This window comes from Dendroctonus ponderosae, unplaced genomic scaffold (genome assembly GCF_020466585.1).
Source record: "Dendroctonus ponderosae isolate FM_Combo_2020 unplaced genomic scaffold, Dpon_F_20191213v2 Dpon_F_20191213_3, whole genome shotgun sequence".
Taxonomy (NCBI): Eukaryota; Metazoa; Arthropoda; class Insecta; order Coleoptera; family Curculionidae; genus Dendroctonus; species Dendroctonus ponderosae.
This window is the reverse complement of record NW_026018508.1, coordinates 1,022,399-1,043,568: the sequence shown is the minus strand read 5'-3', so window position 1 is coordinate 1,043,568 and position 21,170 is coordinate 1,022,399. Positions and strand designations below refer to the sequence as shown.

Genomic DNA, 21,170 nt, shown 5'->3' with positions numbered 1-21,170 from the left:
AAAATCTCTTGAATGGGAGGACAAGGGAATTAACGTCGATGGAGAATATCTCAGTAATCTCAGATTCGCTGACGACGTTTCTGATTCGTTATTATCTCAGACGATTTAGGAAAAATAAGAAATATGTTAAGAGAACTACACGCAGCGGCAAAGAAGTGGGTCTTAGTATAAACTTTATACGTATAAAACAAAATTAATGACAAATTTAGTTCCCAGTAAAAACATAGAAATAAACGGAACAAACATAGAAACAGCAGAAAAGTATGCGTATCTRRSTCATGAAATCAATATTGGCAGGGATAACCAGACGAACGAGCTTCAAAGGAGAATCTCCCTGGGATGGGCTGCTTTTGGACAGCTACGAAACGTCSTTAAAAGTGATATGCCTATCAGTCTAAAACGAGAAACTTTTAACAYATGCATACTACCGGTGRTCAAATACGGAGCAGAAACTCTCACACTGACAAGGGCAACMATACCAAAATTACAGGTAGCACAAAGAAAAATGGAGARAGCATCGATAGGCATGAGCCTGAGGGGGCAGAGTCCTAAACGAGGATTTGAGACGCATAACGGGAGTCCAAGACATGATGCTGTGGCTACATGTGGCTGGAACAACTTGCGGGATTACTGGAATGGAGACCTCGGGATGACAAGAGGAGTGTAGGGAGACCGCCAGACTGATGGACGAATGATTTGAAGCGAATATCCACAAACTGGATCGGAACCGCGCAAGATAGAGAAAAATGGAAAACACTTGAGGAGGCTTATGTCCAGCAGTGGACGTTGAGAGGCTGATGATGATGTAAGATACACAGGACACCAGAACACATTAAATCTCTGATCTTCCGAACCCCGGTACAAATTGAGCAGGAGTTAATTAGCCGAATTCGAGACGAGAGGATGGGCATTTTAAACTGAGGACTTTAAATGGACAGAACTTCGAACACTTCTGGCGATTTAACAACTCAATTGAAGAGTACAAGAGAAAAGAAGGAATGTCACATTTTATACATTTTGAGATAAAGAAGATAAAAGGTTTAATTCTTGCGCAACGTGAAGACTACTTAGCAGGATTGTTTACTTTTTAGACATAAGGTTTTTTATACGCGGCGGGCGTCAATTTGAAAACTTCCCATCCTTAATAACTTTCTTGCAATTAAAACTTTGAAAAATCGGAAAGACCCGTAAATTTTATTTGTTAGGGGGACATTTTAAATTAATATTTTTAGCCTCCTAGTTTCAATCCCCCAGGAGGAGTAGATGTCACCCTTGGAATCTTAAATGTGGCTCATCGTTTTAGAGAGCGTCCAATTATCTTTACATTGGTTACTACTTTGTCCACAGGTTTCCGAATAATCGCGTTTCATATCCTATATGGCTAATGCAGTCGATAGTCCTCAGTTTTTACTAACAGAATGCGCGGTAAGCCAGAATTCATAAAAAAGTGACAATCCTTGTTTTCCCTTGTACCTTTCAATTTTATTTCATCATGTATTGACCATGGATACATAACCTTTAACAGGAGGTTTCTGTTGCCCCAAGGATGTTGGCAGCACTGACGGAAAGCAACAACGTTATGCTAACCTCAAAATATTGAATCGTAATTTCAGTTTGTTTGTGTTGTGTTTACCCATGGTTACTACAATCTTTAATAATTAAGAAGCAACAGATATTTACGTAATGTTAATTAAGCAAAAGGAAAAACACTGTTGCCGTCCTTCTGATATAGATTTTTGCAAATTTCTCAGTTTTTAAAAACCATCTTTCTTTTTCTATACCCGAAAATACCCCCAGACAACACGTCCAGAGGAATGACGCCAATTTTAAATCACCTTGTATACTTATTTCCAAACAAAACCCTGTATATCACCAAAATTTAAATTGTAATTATTTGCTAATTTGAGTCGCGTGTGTGAAGCAGAAAAAAACCGTCTTATGCATGAATATTTGACTGCGACCCTCTTGAACCGAAGTGAAAATCGGAATTAACACATCAGGGGAAATTTTTTGTATTTAAATATTTATCAGCGCTAAAACCGCCCCAAGCTGAATATTTAGCAAGCAGGCCAAACTGACTATATTTTACTCTGGCCTATTTTTACGAATTTTCTTCGAGAGACTAATTATAGACCGAGGGAGGTTCACATGCAATATCTAAATTATGTCGACTGTAGACTTGATAACAATTAGTCACTTAGCACGTTATTTCCTTTAACACCCTGGCCGGCTGATGAATTGATACTTCCATGCGATAGATTTTTTTGCGGTAGATTCAACTATTCTACAACACCACACGTAAACAATCCCTCGTTTCGAAAAAACTAGCAGATTTTCGCAAGTTTGGTAAATTTTCCCCCTAAAAGTCTTAAAAAACCTGATGAACGAGCGCTAATTTTGAAACGAAGGATTCCATGACTGCATTCAACACGAAGATTGTTCGTAGTCACTTTGCTATGTTGGATAAACCAGTAAAACTGTTCCCGTTCCTAAACATACTCTAGAGAACCTTTCTTTTCTTTAAGATTTCCTCAAGCATGATGGTCGCCTGCTCTAAGTGTTGTTGGTGAGTCCGCGCTTTGCATGCTGTTTGTGCCATCTGTGTTTTTTACATTTTAACCGTAATTTTTTAATTTTCCATTAATCATCGAGCAAAAGTAGTTAGGCAAGATAGGTCGCTTTTCCACAATGCGAGTAAATGGGTGTCCAGCACATATTTTACACTAGAAGTAGACGAATGTGAGATGTGCCAAATATATAGAGTGGTTTTTTATTTCTATCGAAGCTCGAAAAACTTACTTAAAACGACTTTCCATTTAGCGATTAAAAAGTCACTGTCTTTGAAATTAAAAATTCGTAACTTTCAACCTGGAGCAAGTTCCATCTTTCGCTCAATTTCGCAGTCCATGGAACAGACTTGAGTCTCAAAAGTGTGAAAATTGTATTCAGTCTTAAAACGCTGCTAATTTCATTAAAATATCATGGAATCGCTACTTTTAACCACTTTCACTTCACTGTTCTTACGCAACTGCATTGTTCCCTTTAAAAATTCGTAACTTCCGATCCAAAGTAAACATCAACTTGCATATACTGCATGGCGTACTATAAAAGCTCGAAATTTCTGATTTAGGAAAACTGATATTTGCCAATTTTTGCAAATTCTGGTCCAAAAACGCAGATGTTCACGCATTTTCTTGGTCATTTGTTAAAATTCATAATTTTTAAACAAAAACAATCACAAACTTGAGATTTTCACAGAGTATAGAAAGTATCCTAAACTATACCCTCTGAAATTTTAATTTCAATCCGTGCGAATCCTGATTTTTTTCAACGTTGCAAATATTGGTTCAAAAACGACGATTTTCAAGCAACTCCTAAGCTTTTGTCAAAAATTCATAATTAAAAAAAGCATTCAGCAACTTTATATTTTCAGTGTATAGAAAGTACCTATATGAAGATGAAAGCCCTGAACTCCATTTAAATGGCGCCGAATTCTGATTTTTGTCAATTTATTGCTTAAACAACGGTTTTCGCGCAATTATTTGATCTTCCATTAAAATTCACAATTTTTAAATAAATGCAAGCACAGTTGATATTTTCATAGAGTATAGAAAGTATTCGAAACTAAAACCTCTAAAATTTTGATTGAAATCGCACCAAATCGTAATTTTTGTCAACGTTGTAAATGTTGGTTTAAAAACGACGATTATCAAGCAACTGCAGAGCTTTTTTGAAAAATTCATAACTTTTAAACAAAAGCAGACAGTAACGTGAAATTTTCAACGTACATAGGAAACATTTAACTCTAACTAAAACCTGTAGAACGAATTCTGATTGCTCTGACCCATTGAGTAAATTGACCCAAAAAGAAACATTTCCACACAATCGGCTTGCACAATTCCTAAACTACCTTAACTCACACACGTTTTTTGCATGATTCTCTCTCTATAAAACGACCCCGACTTTAAATATCTGACCTAAGCGATGTTGAGCCGAATTTCAAATCCGTTAAACTGAAAAATTCTTAAAATCACTAAACAAATTTTTGACAACTTGTAAAACTTTAGGCCAAAAGCCACTGTTATCACCCTACTGCATGGCGTCCTTTAAAAATTCGTAACTTCTCATCCAGGAAAACTTTCAACTTGAAATTTCCGTATTCTCTRAAAGACATTTGAGTCTGAAAACTTTTTTAATTTTAATAAAATGTCGTCGATTGGCGATTTTTGAAACTTGYCAAGTTTTGTCCCAAAAAATCACTCTTTTGTGCAACTTCATGGTTTCCTTTAAAACATYGTAACTTCGAATTCAGAACAAACATCAACTTGAAATTTCTACAGCCTCCAGAAGACATTTTCATTTCAAAACCCTCATAATTTCATTGAAATACCTCCGAATCCTGAATTTTGACAACTTTTCAAAATCTGGCCCCAAAATCACTGTTTTCACGCTGCTGCATGGCGTCCTATTAAAGCTCGTAACTTCTAATTCAGGAAATCTTTCCTCATATGAGTGTAAAAACTCGCTTAATTCATTAAAATTTCTATCAAATGGCGATTTTTTAAACTTGGCAAAAAAAATTCAATCCCGCTGAATCCTGTTTGCCAATTTTTGCAAATTCTGGTCCAAAAACGCAATTTTCACKCATTTTCGTTGTCATTTGTTTAAATTCACAATTTTTAAATAAATGCAAGAACAACTTGATATTTCACAGAGTATAGAAGGTATCCGAAAATAAAACCTCTGAAATTTTCGTTTAAATCGCACCGAGTCCTGATTTTTGCCAACCTTGCAAATTTTGGTTTAAAAACGACGGTTTTTAAGCAGCTGTGGGACTTTCTTCAACAATTCATAACTTTTAAACAAACGCAGTTAGCAACTTTATATTTTCAGTCTATAGAAAGTATATGAATCTTAAAGCCCTGAAAACTTCATTTAAATGGCGCCAAATCCTGATTTTTTACCACTTTATTACACAATTTTTAAATAAATGCAAGCACAAACTTGATATTTTCACAGAGTATAGAAAGTATCCGAAACCAAAACTTCTGAAAGTATGATTGACCTCGCAACGAATCCTGATTTTTGTAAACGTTGTAAAACTTGGTTTAAAAACGACGATTTTCAAGCAACTGTAGAGGTTTTTTCAGAAATTCATAACTTTTAAACAAAAGCAAACAATAATGTGAAATTTTCAACGTACATAGGAAACATTCAACTCAGAAAATCTGTAGAAACCTGTTCTGACCCATTGAGTAAATTGACCTAAAAAGAAAAACTTCCACACATTCGGCTTGCACAGTTCCTAAGCTACCTTGACTCACACGTTTTCTGCATGATTCTCTATAAATCCACGACAGCGCTGCTGAGCCGAATTTCAAATCCGTTAAACTGAAAAATTCTTAAAATCACTGAAAAAATTTTTGACATCTTTTGAAACTCCATAGTCCAAAAGTCACTGTTATCACGCTACTGCATGACGTCCTTTAAAAATTCGTAACTTCTGATTCAGGAAAACTTTCAACTTGAAATTTTCGTAATTTCTAAAAGACATTTGAGTCTGGAAACTCTACTAATTTCATTAAAAAGTCATCGAATGGCGATGTTTTAAAAGTTGTCCGGAAATCAGTTTTTATGCAACTGCGTGATTTCCGTCAAAAAATCAGGACTTCCGATCCAGGGCAAACATCATCTTCAAATTTTCACAGTAGGTATAGAGAAGACACCTGATTCTAAACTCCCTGAGAAATCCATTCAATTCGGACCAAATTTTGATTTAGGCTACATTTTCAAAGCCTAGGTGAGTATTTGTTGAACATTTCGTTTGCGCTTAATATACGAGTACCATTTGCAAAGAGCTTAAATTCCACTAAAACAAAAAGTGCTACGTCTAATGCAAAATTTTGAAATTTCAGTATCGCCTGGAGGGTCTGTTCAGCCGCGGCCGTTGGGGTCGCGTCAAAAAGGGCCCCCTGGCAACCCCCCTCGAGGACATCTTCAAGCGCAAGCCTCGAGCACGTGTCAAGGACGATCCCTGCTGAGAGTTACTCTCTTCAGTGCCCGCGTACCCCCCAGAAACGTTAGTTTAGCGCCCGGACTAAACCGCCCCGCCCTATTCAGTGCAGTGACAGTATCGGAAACGGTACTTTTCCTCCATCAAGTGCTCCATATGGACAAAACATTATTACGTTGGCTTGTCAGCATGATGTCAAACAATCAAGTGTCCAAAAACGCCTTTTGAAAAGCTGAATTTTCATCACAGAACAGATAAGCCCGGACTAAACGCGCCCCATAGTTTAAGTTTCATTCATTCAGTAAACAAGGACAAAGCGTGGAAAAATGAGAGAATTTAAAAGAAATAAGAGTACAAGCACCAAGACAATTAGTGAAAAAATTGTTTGCTTTTTGGAACGCATTCGACTGTTTCTTGGAAAAACACTCAGAGCCGCCTAAAATTGCCATTGATTTTGGCTAAGCCTCCCTTGAAAAAGTCCGCACTAATATAGATAAAGCATAGTGATGATTATTTTCACCCAATGTATCGATACGCTTATAGTGCTTTAAAAACGAATTTAAATTAGCGTTAAGCTAGAAATCCAGAGAAAAGTTTCCCACTGTACATTGCGTTGAATTGATTTTTTTCGTAGAAGGACCCATATACTTGAACAACAATATCTACTATAAATAGCCGATAGGAGGCACTACTAACATGTACCTACCCACAATGTAAAATAATATTTTTTACTCAAAACCTAGATTAGTTCTTAGACTGGTTGGATATTCTGCACATTTGTTACGCATCAACGAAATCTGTCCATTTTCAATGAATATCAAGGAAGTTTTCGCTGTTCCAGAACATGTTCTTGCAACGTATGCATGATGGACTTTCAACAGATGAAGGGTTTCGTTAACAATGTTAGCTATTTGCACTTGATTGTTGCGTTCGATTCGAGACTATTTTGAGCCCAAAAATCATCTGCTGCAAGTCCAAACTTGTTGTGAATTAAACACTTCACCGTATATGCTTTTGTACATAATTTACGAGATTGTGAGACTGCTAGTTACGCCTTGTTTGGAATGTGTGAGAATGCGAGAAAATAATTTGGAGTTGTGGAGTTATATCTACCGATTCGAATACAACTCAGGAAAGCAAATTATAGGCGAGATCTTTAATTTTAGCGCAAGCAGCAACTTGAAATGTCCACCGTATGTAGAAGACACCTCGGTCGGAAAATCGTCATCATTTCATTCAAATCTCACTGAATCGTGATTTTTGCCAAGGCTCCAAACATTGGCTGCAAAAATGACTGTTCTCACAAAGCTGCAGAAAAATTCATCACTTGTAAACAAATTCAAGCAGAATCTTGTAATTGACAAAGTATTTGTGCTCTATGCACACTTCAATCAAGAAACTTTGATAATTTGATTCAAATTGCAATAAATTGGGATTTGTACCAAGGTTGCAAAGTTGAAAATCGACAATTTTCAAGGAACTACAGAGTTTTTCATATAAAATTAGTAACTTTTAAACCAAAGCAATCAGTAACTTGATATTTGCGCAGTATCATGAAAGTATATGAATATTATAACTTCATTTAACTCGCCCTAAATCCCGATTTTTGCCAATTTATTGCAATAACGGGTTTCACACATTTCCTTGGCATTTTGTTAAACTTCACAATTTTTAAATAAATGCAAGCACAAACTTGATATTTTCACAGAGTATAGAAAGTATGCGAAACTAAAACCTCTGAAATTTTCATTTAAATCCACCGAATACTGATTTTTGTCAATGTTGAGAATGTTGGTTTAAAAAGGACTGTTTTCAAGCAGTTGCAGAACTTTGTTAAAAAATTCATAACATCTAAACAAAAGCATTCAGCAATTTAATATTTTCACAGTCTAAATAAAGTATGTATATCAAGCTGAAAGTCCTGAAAACTTTATTTAAATGAAGGCGAATCCTGATGTTTACCAATTTATTGCAAAAACGACGGTTTTCGCGCATTTTCTTGGTCTTTTGTTAAACTTCTTCACAATTTTTTCATAAATAAAAACAAACTTGATATTTTCACAGAATATAGAAAGTATCCGAAACTAAAACTTCTGAAATTATAATTTAAATTGCATCAAATCCTGATTTTTGTCAACGTTGCAAATGTTGGTTTAACAAGGACGGTTTCCAAGCAGCTGCAGAGCTTTTTTCAAAACTTCATAACTTTTAAGCAAAAGTCTTCAGCAACTTTATATGTTCACAGTCTATAGAAAGTATATGAAGCTGAAAGCCCTGAAAACTTCATTTAAATTTCGCCGAATCCTGCTTTTTCCCATTTTATTGCAAAAAAGATGGTTTTCACGCATTTTCTTAGTCTTTTATTAAAATGTATAATTTTTAAACAAATACAAGCAGAAACTTGATATTTTCCCAGTCTAAAGGTGTATGAAACTAGAACCTCTGAAATTTTCATTTAAAACGCACGGAATTCTGATTTATATCAACGTTGCAAAAGCTTTTTCCAAAAATTCATAACTCTTAAACAAGTGCAGGCAGTACCTTGAAATTTTCACAGTACATAGAAAACACTGAACTCAGAACACCTCCATAATTTCTTGGTTTTGCTGGCCCATTGAGTAAATTGACCAAAAAATAAACATTTCCACACAAGTGCATTATCGGCTTGCACAATTCCTCGCTTATCTTAACCAAATACTATAGTCTATAGTATTTGCCTTGACTCACACACGTTATATGCTTGATTCTCCATAAAACGGCTTTAAATAATCGATCTGAGCGTTGCTGAGCCGAATTTCAAATCCGTTAAAGTGAAAAATCCTTAAAATCACGAAGCGCTCGCCAAATTGAGACTTTAGTGTACATAATGAGCTTACTTAATTCAATAGAGTGCCTCGCCTAATAGAGTTTGGTCTTTTACATAAGAGAAAAACTAAACTAGTCCTTAAGTATGTCCAAAGTTCGTACTATTTAGAGCCTGCAAGTACCAAAACATCAGTGGATCGAAACTCGTTGGAGATTATGTTCGCTTGGGGTACTGTTTGGTCATCGAGTTGAACTCAAAGATCTTATTAAGAAAGCTTCCCAATTTTAAATTCCGCAATCTAGAGCGAGATGTTTAGATTTTACATACTTATTGTTACCGACTATTAGTGCTAATTCATGTACAAGATGATGTATATATTCATTTAATAAAGGTATTGTTAGAAAAACTGGGTCGGGTTTGTTTGTTTTGCTTCTGTGGCAGCGCTCATCCCATCATTTATATTATAAGAGGCAACGAGAAAGTATTAATATTTCATACGTGTAGTATTCTCAAAGGAACACAAGATCAGACGGATTTCCTGGAAAATATATGGCCCGGATTACTACCGAGTAACTTAATTATTTATCCTGAGGTCTTCAGTTTTCGCTAAACAAATCCCTACATAGAGCGCTCCGCGTCTTATAATTTATTGCCCCTTGAATTTTCAGGAATTAATGGATTATATAACTGCTAGGCAATTAGTTTTCAATTCGACTTGACGACTGAGAGTTGCATGCGGGACTAAATTGACACTCCGTTTTGCAAAAATGTATTTTGCCCAAACCAGTTGAGATGAAACAACGATTTTTATGAAGAGATTTTATGAGAAGATAGAGAAAACTTCACTGGTTCGCCGACTCAATGTTTGATGGCCCTGCAGGTCTCGGCTAATTTTTGAGGTTCTAATACTCAAAGTGAACCCTGCAAGGACTTTTGCGATAAATGTATCCGCCGTATTTCAACTATTTACAAACAAACCAGCTTATAGTAAAGAGCGGCTTTTACGACAACCAATAGAACAAACTGCTCTCTATGTTTTCCGAAAGTTTAATTTTTCGGGATGGTTGGGCTAACTTTTGACAATTACTCAACGTGAGACTTGCAAGGATTTTTGAGGCTAACCGCAACTGCAGTTTTTCAGTATTTTTGGGTCTATATGGGTTTTGCAACGAAACCAGCTAATATTAAAGCGCGCTTTTTGCGGCACTAAATAGAACAAACTGCACTCAATGTTTACTCAGAGTTCGATTTTTCAGCATATTTGGGCTAAATTTTGACAAATACCCAAAGTGAGATTTGCAAGTTTTGCGCATAAATTTACCCGCCGCCTATCAACATTTTTTTGCTACCAAACCAGTTAATATTAARAAGCGCTTTTTTCKGCAACAAATAGAAGAAACTAAACTTTATGTTTTCTCAAAATTTAATTTTTCTGGACTTTTGGGCTAMATTTTKACCAGTACTCAAAGTGAGACTTGCGAGGAGTTTTGCGACCAAATTTTCYCGRCGTCTTTCAACATTGTTTTGCAACGAAACCAGCTAATATTAAARAGCGCCTTTTGCGGCAGTAAATAGAAGAAACTGCTAGCTAGGTTTCTTCAAAATTTAATTTTCCTGGATTTTTGGGATAAATTTTGACAATTACTCAAAGTGAGACTTGCAAGGACTTTCTTTTTTCAATATTTTTTTCTACCAAACCAGATAATATAAAAAAGCGTTTTTGCGACAACAAATAGAGCAAGCTGCACCCTATGTTACCTCAAAGTTTGATTTTCCCGGATATTTGAGCTGAACTTTGACTTGCAAGGACTTTTGCAGCTAACCGCACCTGCAGTTTTTCTATATTTTTTTACGAATAAACCAGTTAATATTAAAAAGTTCTTTTTGCGGCAACAAATAGAAAAAACTGAACTTTATGTTCCCCCAAAATTTAATTTTCCTGTATGTATAGGCTAAATTTTGACAAATACTCAAAGTGAGATTTGCAAGTTTTGCGCCTAAATTTACCCGCCCTCTATCAACATTTTTTTGCAACCAAACCAGTCAATATTAAAAATATCTTTATGCGGCAACAAATAGAACAAACTAAACTTTAGGTTTCCTCAAACTTTAATTTTCCTGGATGTATGGGGTAAATTTTGACAAATACTCAAGTGAGACTTGCAAGGAGTTTTGCGACCAAATTTTCCCGACGCCTTTCAACATTGTTTTGCAACGAAACCAACTAATATTAAAGCGCGCCTTTTGCGGCACTAAATAGAACAAACTGCTCTCTAGGTTTCGTCAAAATKTCATTTTCCTGGMTGKTTGGGTTAAATTTTGACAATTCCTCAAAGTAAGACTTGCAAGGACTKTTGCGGCAAACCGCACCGRCCTTTTTTCAAWGTTTTTTTACGACCAAATTAGATAATATTAAAAAGCGTTTTTTGCGACAACAAATAGAGCAAGCTGCACTCTATGTTACCTCAAAGTTTGATTTTCCCGGATATTTGAGCTGAATTTTGACAAATACTCAAAGTGAGACTTGCAAGGACTTTTGCAGCTAACCGCACCTGCAGTTTTTATAATTTTTTTCTAATAAATCAGTTAATATTAAAAAGCTCTTTTTGCGGCATTAAATAGAAAAAACTGCACTTTATGTTCCCCCAAAATTTAATTTTCCTGTATGTATAGGCTAAATTTTGACAAATACTCAAAGTGAGATTTGCAAGTTTTGCGCCTAAATTTACCCGCCCTCTATCAACATTTTTTTGCAACCAAACCAGTCAATATTAAAAATCTCTTTATGCGGCAACAAATAGAACAAACTAAACTTTATGTTTCCTCAAACTTTAATTTTCCTGGATGTATGGGCTAAATTTTGACAAATACTCAAGTGAGACGTGCAAGGAGTTTTGCGACCAAATTTTCCCGACGTCTTTCAACATTGTTTTGCAACGAAACCAGCTAATATTAAAGCGCGCCTTTTGCGGCACTAAATAGAACAAACTGCTCTCTAGGTTTCTTCAAAATTTCATTTTCCTGGAATTTTGGCATAAATTTTGACAATTACTCAGTCAGACTTGCAAGGACTTTTGCGGTAAACCGCACCGGACTTTTTTCCTAAATTTTTTTATGACCAGACCAGATAAGATTAAAAAGCGTTTTTTGTGACAACAAATGGAGCAAACTACACTCTACGTTTCATCAAATTTTTATTTTTCTGGATGTTTGGGATAAATTTTGACAATTACTCAAAGTGAGACTTGCAACGGCTTTTGCGGCTAAGCGCACCGGCCGTTTTTCAATATTTTCTTGTGACTAAACCAGTCAATATTAAAAAGCACTTTTCGCGGCAACAAATAGAACAAACTGCACTCAATGCTTACTCAAAGTTCGATTTTTCTGCAAATTTGGGTAAAATTTTGACAAATAAACAAATTGAGTTTTGCAAGTTTTGCGCCTAAATTTACCCGCCCTCTATCAACATTTTTTTGCAACCAAACCAGTCAATATTAAAAAGCTCTTTTTGCGGCAACAAATAGAACAAACTAAACTTTATGTTTCCTCGACATGTAATTTTCCGGGACTTTTGGGCTAAATTTTGACCAGTACTCAAAGTGAGACTTGCGAGGAGTTTTGCGACCAAATTTTCCCGACGTCTTTCAACATTGTTTTGCAACGAAACCAGCTAATATTAAAAAGCGCCTTTTGTGGTGGTAAATAGAATAAACTGCTCTCTAGGTTTCGTCAAAATTTCATTTTCCTGGATGTTTGGGTTAAATTTTGACAATTACTCAAAGTAAGACTTGCAAGGACTTTTGCGGCAAACCGCACCGGCCTTTTTTCTATTTTTTTGTTACGACCAAACTAGATAATATTAAAAAGCGTTTTTTGCGACAACAAATAGAGCAAGCTGCACTCTATGTTACCTTAAAGTTTGATTTTCCCGGATATTTGAGCCGAATTTTGACAAATACTCAAAGTGAGACTTGCAAGGACTTTTGCAGCTAACCGCACCTGCAGTTTTTATTTAATTTTTTTTTCAAATAAATCAGTTAATATTAAAAAGCTCTTTTTGCGGCAACAAATAGAAAATACTGCACTGTATGTTTCCTCAAAATTTAATTTCCCTGGATGTATGGGCTAAATTTTGACAATTACTCGAATTGAGACTTGCAAAGAGTTTTGCACCTAAACGCACACGCCGTTTTTCAGTATTTTTTTACGACTAAACCAGTTAATATTAAAAAGCGCTTTTTGCGGCAACAAATAGAACAAACTGCACTCAATACTTACTCAGAGTTCGATTTTTCTACCTATTTGGGTTAAATTTTGAGAAATACTCAAAGTGAGATTTGCTAGTTTTGCGCCTAAATTTACCGGCCGTCTATCAACATTTTTTGTGACCAAACCAGTTAATATTAAAAACTCTTTTTGGGGCAACAAATAGAACAAACTAAACTTTATGTTTCCTCAAAATTTAATTTTCCAGAGTTTTGGGCTAAATTTTTACCAGTACTCAATGTGAGACTTGCAAGAAGTTTTGCAGCTAAATTTACCCGACGTATTTCAACAATTTTTAGTGAGCAAACCAGATAATATTAAAGAGCGCCCTTTGCGGTCTTAAATACAACAAACTGCAGTCTATGTTATCTCAAAATTTTATGTTCCTGGACGATTGGGATAAATTTTGACAAAAACTCAAAGTGAGACTTGCAAGAACTTTTGCCGCAAACCGCCAGTTAAAATTAAAAAGCTCTTTTGCGACAACAAATAGACCAAACTGCACTCTATATTTCCTCAAAATTTTATTTTCCTGGAGGTATGGGCTTAAGTATGACAATTACTCAAGGTGAGACTTGCGAGGAGTTTGGCAGCTAAACGCACACGCCGTTGTTCAAAAATTCTTTGCGTCCAAACCGGTTGCAATTGAAAAGTTGCTTACCTTTAGTTCGTCGGATTCCAGATGAACCACGCAGTCCAAGTTGCATCCTCCAATAATAACCTGCAAAAAAGTATGAACGTTACTTTCTAAGTTCGTATGTTTTTGAAAAAATGTATAATTGGAAACCAGGGTCAAATGAAAATGTTCGACACCGAAGTCCAAAAAAGCAAATCGAGTGAAAATTTCAAACCATTTAAACCCCACCCCTATCTCATCTGCCTCGACGGAAACATTCCTCAAATTAATAAATTGATGTAATAAGTTCGGGAGCAAACTTTCTGGACAAATACCCACGCCTTGTCGCTTCCCTCGTAAAAAACTTTAATTTCCGTTGCTTCAGAATCCAGCCTGGAAACCGGCTCATCAATCATCGGCACTTTCAAGGAGTTAATCGGCGTTATAATTGTGCGCATCAATTTCGTTAATCACTCTTCCAGGTTCGGGAATGAATGGGGCGCTCCGCTTAGTGCAAAGGTCTGGATACACGTGAGATGGCGATATTAAATTAGTTAAGGATCTGCCGGGAGTTCGGTTGTAAACATGACGAGTTTGTTAAGATTGATAACGTTTCTAGCTTAGAGTCGTAAAACACTCAGGGCGAATTGTATTAACTCACCATTACTATGACGAACGCCTGGCATAAACTCAAGGAAGATAATAATGTAGGTACTTACGGGCCGTTTGCTCGAGGGCAGCTTCTCCTCTGGTTTGGTGTCTTCTTCGTTTCTTTCCAGATGCGCTAAACAGACGGCAATCTCTGCTGCAGTTTTTGCGTTGTTCTTTATTAGCGCAATATCTAGACGCAATTTAAGGCCAAAACATCATAAAACAATATCAATGCTTGCACCTTCCAAAATGAAGCAGATAGGTACGTTTTTCGAGCCTTCAGGCCGCCGTTCAAAAAATTCGTATCCACAGCGGCCAAAAAGCCCGGAAAACTGATCAGTTTCAAGAAATTACCTCAAAAATCTCCTTTGCTAACCATCTAAAAGCTGTAAATATTTAAAAACGCCCTATAAGATGTCTCAGACCTTTTCTATGGTGCAAAAATAACGTTTTGCTCTGCTTCCTAAAAAGGATACTAGTTTTCAACGAGCTGCCCCCCGACATCCCAGCGATCTGCTCCAAAAGAAAGGGCGTGATGTTTTTACCACTTATGCCTGCCTTATGGGCTTCCACTAATGCGTCGTCGATAATTCGGTTAATTGATTCTGGATCAAAAGCATAAGGCTCTGGAACAGGCACTCCAAACAACAAGCCTACGACAAAAAAGTCTATTAGTCCATTAAGGCCGTAAAAACTAGCAAATGTAGTATTTCAAAATGATGAAAATTTACTTCAAAAGCAAACTTCGCTATCTGAAAGCTGCGACTTTAAAACTTACAGAAAAATGCGCAAAGCGATGATTCTGAAAATTGTTAATTTTCAAATTTTCACTACCTGATTCAAGGTGCATGTCTTTGTGAGCTTTGATGATTTCGGCTGCAGCCGAAGCAGTTTCAACACAGTATGGGGCTTTGTGAGCGCTCAAGCGACTGTAGAAAGCTGGAAACGCTGCGGTTGGGCCAAGGGTTGCAACCAAAACCCCCTGTGTTTCCTGAATTAAGAAAAGAATAAGTCTAATTATCTACTTTATCTACACTTCATATTACCAAGTATTCCAGCGTCTTCGCTATGTCCAAGATCGATTTAACGCCGCTGGAAACAACCGCAACATTACAACGTCCCAATTCAGTTAAATCAGCGGAAATATCAAACGTTTCGCTTGCTCCGCGATGGACACCACCAATCCCTATTACACAGTGAAAGACACAATTAGCTCAAACCATTGAACTAAACCTGATATTTTACCTCCAGTTGCAAAAATTCGTATACCAACCTGGTTGCAAACAACCAGGGTGCCAGCCACGGTGGTGCCGCCGTTGAGTTTATTGCTCAGAACATACGGAAAATCTCTGCGGGAGGTTTTCACTGGGCGGCTAATCTTCGTGTCGCCCAAAATCTCAATTTCCCTCTTACATAGACCCACTTTAACAGCTCCATTTACTAGGGCGATTGTTGCTGGAACCGCATTCTGAGCCAATCGAACATTAGATAATCAACAATTTAGGATGTTTAGTTTCTTCCTCACCTGGCTTCGAACCGCCTCCTCCACCTCCAAAGCGCACTCAACATTTTGAGGAAACGGCATCCCATGAGTGATAATTGTCGATTCCAGCGCAACCACCGGCCTGTTGAGCCTCAATGCCTCAGTCACCTCATCACTCACCTCAAGGAAGTGATTTCTTCGCGAAAACAAACGAGCACCCGATTTTAATGCCAAGCGAGGAACTAGTTGGAGCATTTTTCGAAAAAACAACAGGCGTTTCCGACGCGAAATCGAGCCGACTATCGAAATCCAGGTCAACTAACCGGTTATCAAGCATTTGAATTCAAGTGATTAATGCGAGTGTGCTCAGTATCAGCTGAGATTAAAAAGGACTGCAGGATTTTGAGGGAAACAAGCGTTTTCTTCATTTTGATTTACTCGAACGGGCGCCGGAACAAAGCCGCTACAAACCGGTTTATAAATAAACCAAATTCTACTTGCATTTAAAATGTTTACGCTTCAGTGAATTTCGGATGGCCAAATATTCATGTTTGTAAATATGGTTGATTAATTTTTGCGTGGGATGGGAAAATGATTTTAAATTTATTTTGATGGTTTTTGAAACATTTTTACTTAATGAAATCTAGTGAAATTTTTCATGTGGATTTCAATTCAATAAATGTTTATTAAATGGAACACGAATTAATTGAAACATTGAATTTTGCAAATATCGCAGTTTTTTGTGACAAAAATGTAACTTTTGTGCGTCCTAAACGCTTCCATACAATGCTTTGTAAGAATAACGCTATAACGTCAACCATTATCATTTTAAATACACAAATCCCCCGAATATATACATAATACAATATGTTTTATCTTTAAACAAATGTGTGGCCAAAAACAACCCACAACGACCTTTGCTCTAAGCTTGCCCATAAACCTAAAAACTCTTAAATAACGAATACTTAAGTCAAATAATTGATTGAATCACTAGTAACATTCTCCTCTAAGTAGAGTTAAACGGGAACAGCCCCAGAGCCGGTAACTCGAGACTCAAGCTTCCGTCATTCGCCCCTAAATCGGACTCGGTTATTCGGCGAAACCGCTCATTAACAAACTGATCCACATTCATCACTTCGTCCGAACCGCTCGAGTTGTCCAAAATGCCTGTTTCATCCGTGACGGGCAGCATCAGTTCATCAACTCCATGATGCAGGTTTGGAATTGGCAAAAGCACCGAATTATCTATCAGCAAGTCTGTGTTTAGAAGATATTTACTAGGCGACGTTTCGCTGTGGAAATTCGACTGCGGTAGTTTGGGGTTTGGCGGACAGAGGAGAATATTCGACTGGATTTTGATCTTGGGGCTTTTGGGCGACTTTTTCAGCTCCTCCAAATTATCATCATTGCCCCCATAACTCATGGAGAAACTGTTATAATCCCCAATATCCGGAAATAACTTGGCTTCGCCTTTAACACTTAAATCAGTCTTGTAGTTTACAGCTTCAGGCCGCGGTTTGCTCTCATGAGCGATTTTCTCTTCAGATGGATCCAAGCCAGACTTCATTTCATAGTCGCTCAAACTTGAATAAACGTCGTCCGACAAAAAAAACTGCTGCTCTCCAAACTTATCGCCTGCCTTTTCCAGCTCTGGCACAGTGTCGTTGTTCCCTATATTGATGCTGTCTATTTTCTTCACTATTTCATCATTAGCTTCAATTGAAGGCGCAATTGAAGGCACCACTTCTCTAGATTTGCCGCATTTGCAATTCACCTCAGGCGAACGCGCAATATTCTCCTGCGACTTGGATCTGATCGAATTTAAAAAGTCCGTGTTACTCATCAACTTCAACACCGTGACGTCTTTGTACAAATTGTTGTCATCAAAATAATAAGTCCCAGGCGCTAAACCAATGGCATTGCCCAGGACCTTATCCACCTTAACCTCATTGGAGGCATTGCCCAACTTTTTAAAGAGCGCATTGGTCAACAGCAACAAATTGTGTAGGAGATTGGAGAGTTCCTGGCACAACTTCGGGCCCCGCTCCGATGAAGGGCACTTTTGCGTTATGGAAACTAAATAATTCCAGACCTCAAAATGGTTTCCTTCGCTTTCATTCATTGGGCCGTGTGTGGGGTTTTTCTTCAAGTGTTCCAATATTTTGCTGCGTCCCATATAAGCCTTCTGACATTTGGGGCAGCGGTATTGGGAAGCTATTCGCCTCTTTTTCTGCACAGAGTCCAAAACTGTCGGCTTCTCCTCTATAACTTCCGGCTTGTCCTTTGATTTGTCCGCTTCAGTGTATTTAACAAAGTCCGCCGTTTCGATTTCTGAGTCGTTTGTTACATTGTCATCAGTCACAATTTTTTTGAAGTCCTAAAATGGCAATATATGCACTATAAGCAGAACAACGTAAATTTTTTAAAACTGTTGGTTTTCGGGGTATCGGAAGCCGACGTCCGGAGGCGTCCACACTAAAGTGTAATCGCCTCTGAAGATATTAGCCATACATATTAGCGAAACGTTAGGGCCGAATTCCAACAGACGACGGCTTAACAACCCGGAGAGAGCAGTTTTTCAATTCTATGTAATGTCTGAACTATTGTACATTACCTACATTTTGAATGTGCTTTGGAAATTTCACTTCCCTACCGGACCGAGTCTTTGCCACCACCTGCACTTTGCTCTTTTGACTCGGTTGATTCAACTCTATGTGGGTTAGTTGCGGGATTTTCGCTTTCTTTGGCCTGCCCACTCGACTTTTGGATTTTTGGTATCCGACACCAGGCTGAAAAAACATCATGTACGTGAAACATTCGCCTGCTGGGTTGATTCAAATCACCTTCAGATTCAGATCATCAGGATAGACGACCTGATACACAACATTCATGGGAGGCTTCTGCTGGGGCTTGTAGAAACTCTGCTTCAAAGATTGGGGGCTACTTTTTACCAGAGTACCAGTTTCAGGATCATAAACGTCTATTAGTGTATTCGGATCGGCTGCGCTTGATACCAATTCATGGAAATTGTTAGCAGGCTGTAAAGGAGAGCCAATTAAACCCGGAAATCGCCGTTATTTACAAAAATACAAACCATTTTCAGGTTAAATGAGCCCTTTTTCAACATTTTCAGTAGGATTTAGGGCTCGCGCAATCAACATGAAATCTTTGATTAGAACTGGAAAATTGCTGTTCTAATGAATCTACATTAAATCATTAACATTATTTGGCCCCCAGACTTTGCACAAATTGGTAAATAAACAATTAGCTGCTATCGGCTGACACAACAATAGTCATAGGTAGATAACCCACGTACTCGCACTTTGTTGGACGCGCGCTACCCGGCTGCCATCTATGAATGCAAGTACACAGCTACATTTAAATCTTCTAGCGGGATTGCGTCCCTGTTACTTGTTTCCAGGGATTGAATCCTTTATCTATTATTATCTATTCTATTCTATCTATTATTATCTATCTGACTATTATCGGCGACCCATTACTTTAATTGGGATTAAGAGATGATTAATATTCAGTTTAATATATTTGCACAGTGGCAAGACTTATAACAAATATTAAATTGAAAATAAACATGCTCCTAATCTCAATTAAAGTTCTTCGACAGCCATTCGTGCACAGATCACCTCTGAGCATTGGTGTTTGGATCATAGAACAATGCTTATATTGTTTGGTTTGGATATGTTGATAATAAAAACTTCATAAGCATTTTCAAATTTGTATTGCTGTAAATAAATAGGTGTGTATTATAGTGTAAATACGTGTTTATTATAGAAACTACAAACCTTTGCTCAAGAAGCAAAATTATCATGTTAGAAATCAATAATTCATAAAATAAACAAATAATTCAAAGTAAGATAACAAATTAATTAATTAAGTGCAATTACCAATACCGATACGTATTTAGGGAGGTGTATGGATAATAATAAATGGAATGAGACGTGGAAAACGTGATAAAAAAAGTTACATCGTTGTATTGTAACATCCAAGTTCTTTTTTTTTACTTTTTTTTTACTTTTTTTTTACTTTTTTTTTACTTTTTTTTTACTTTTTTTTTACTTTTTTTTTACTTTTTTTTTACTTTTTTTTTACTTTTTTTTTACTTTTTTTTTACTTTTTTTTTACTTTTTTTTTACTTTTTTTTTACTTTTTTTTTACTTTTTTTTTACTTTTTTTTTACTTTTTTTTTACTTTTTTTTTACTTTTTTTTTACTTTTTTTTTACTACTAACCTTAGACGTGATCATTACTTCAACACATTACTTCATTTCCCTAGTGAGAAGTTACATTTCCCTCCCTAGGTGAATAATAATCGTAAAATAATAAATAATGAGATTTTTAAATTTTTCGTTAAGTTTGCCCACATCTTTAAGATCAAGTGAGATTCCATTCATTTCCACTTCTTGTATCTTTGAGATTCACTAATTTTCCACTTTTTCCAGAAGTTTTTCATAGAACTTTTATCTGTTTTCTGAAGACTGATCAATTATATTGCGACACTTTAGAAAATGAATGGGAAATTCAAAATCTAATTAAATGAATTTAGACAATTATAGGACATTATAATACGAGAATTACACAGCATTCAAGCATTCAGCACACAAGTTCAAGAAAACATATATCGCTCAATAATAAAAATTAAAACCGCACTTTACTCTCTGTCGTATCTTTAAGGGCGCAGTCACAGAACATCCCCCCAGGGGGCACATTTTGTGAGCTCAGTGGTCTAGAGACTTGCTACCTGTCTTAGCCCTACTTAGCCCTATGTCAGATTCGGCAGTTATAGGGCTCTCAAGGGGGGTTTACTTGTTTCTGCCGTGCCATTTTATTCAGGGCGTCCCAGCAGTCTTGGATCATATAGATTTCTATCTCTCCCTCTAGTCCATAGATGAAGACAAGTACTAGCTCTAGTCCTAGTCACAGAGAAAGTAAAATATTTATTTTACTTACCCTATGGTCCTAGTCAAGCTCTAGTCCACAAAATATCCCCCCTGGGGGATGTGTTCTGTGCTCTAGTCTTTCTGTGACTTCCTTATCTGACGCAAGCAATCTCGAGGATTGGATATAGTTCAGTCTGAAAGACTGTGGTCCAGCCCACAGACTATATATATATACAGGGTTGCTCATTAGTGCGTCAAAGTGCGATATCTCAGTAAATATGAACTTTGCAAGAAAATACGTCCTACGAAAGTTTTTCATGTTTAAAAGGTCCACATTTTAAAATTACTTTCCAATATACGGGGTGTATCATAAACGTGTGGTAGTTACCAACTTTGGTTTTTTAAATGGAACCGCCCCTTTTTTCATTCATTTTCAGATTT

The 21,170-nt window shown here is 36.8% G+C and overlaps 3 protein-coding genes across 4 annotated transcripts in view; 1 reads left to right on the top strand and 2 right to left on the bottom strand.

Moving 5' to 3' along the window:
* LOC109542518 (CD63 antigen) overlaps positions 1-9,225 on the top strand; it is a 101,087-nt gene extending 91,862 nt beyond the window's left edge. Inside the window, exons 7-8 of one of the 2 annotated variants that reach the window (XM_019911766.2) lie at positions 2,526-2,566; positions 5,916-9,225. The gene's annotated coding sequence lies outside the window, so the exon portion shown is untranslated. The remainder of the gene's footprint in view (positions 1-2,525; positions 2,567-5,915) is intronic. The other variant, XM_019911767.2, reaches the window with a different exon arrangement.
* Positions 1-16,436, bottom strand: part of LOC109542502 (pseudouridine-metabolizing bifunctional protein C1861.05-like) — a 121,204-nt gene extending 104,768 nt beyond the window's left edge. The window contains exons 1-7 of the mRNA XM_048664646.1: positions 15,878-16,436; positions 15,598-15,820; positions 15,399-15,538; positions 15,187-15,343; positions 14,829-15,005; positions 14,421-14,542; positions 13,747-13,806 (exon numbers count right to left, since the gene is read on the bottom strand). Of these exons, the coding sequence (XP_048520603.1) occupies positions 13,747-13,806; positions 14,421-14,542; positions 14,829-15,005; positions 15,187-15,343; positions 15,399-15,538; positions 15,598-15,820; positions 15,878-16,090 (1,092 nt within the window). The 5' untranslated portion in view covers positions 16,091-16,436. The remainder of the gene's footprint in view (positions 1-13,746; positions 13,807-14,420; positions 14,543-14,828; positions 15,006-15,186; positions 15,344-15,398; positions 15,539-15,597; positions 15,821-15,877) is intronic.
* Positions 16,437-16,447: 11 nt separating this feature from the next.
* Positions 16,448-19,148, bottom strand: LOC109542564. Its single transcript, XM_019911836.2, has 4 exons — positions 18,930-19,148; positions 18,679-18,873; positions 18,454-18,624; positions 16,448-18,212 (listed from the first exon to the last, which is right to left on the bottom strand). The coding sequence occupies exons 1-4, from the start codon at positions 18,960-18,962 to the stop codon at positions 16,842-16,844; spliced, it is 1,770 nt and encodes a 589-aa protein (XP_019767395.2). The 5' UTR covers positions 18,963-19,148; the 3' UTR covers positions 16,448-16,841.
* Positions 19,149-21,170: the final 2,022 nt, after the last annotated feature.

What these genes read in the sequence shown, in the direction of transcription:
- LOC109542564 (XM_019911836.2), bottom strand. Translation starts at nt 18,962, where the DNA reads ATGTTGAAAAAGGGCTCATTTAACCTGAAAATG. An exon ending in CTGATGATCTGAATCTGAAG is followed by an intron (nt 18,625 to 18,678) that starts GTGATTTGAATC and finishes ATGTTTTTTCAG; the next exon opens with CCTGGTGTCGGATACCAAAA. An exon ending in TTCCAAAGCACATTCAAAAT is followed by an intron (nt 18,213 to 18,453) that starts GTAGGTAATGTA and finishes TTGCCATTTTAG; the next exon opens with GACTTCAAAAAAATTGTGAC.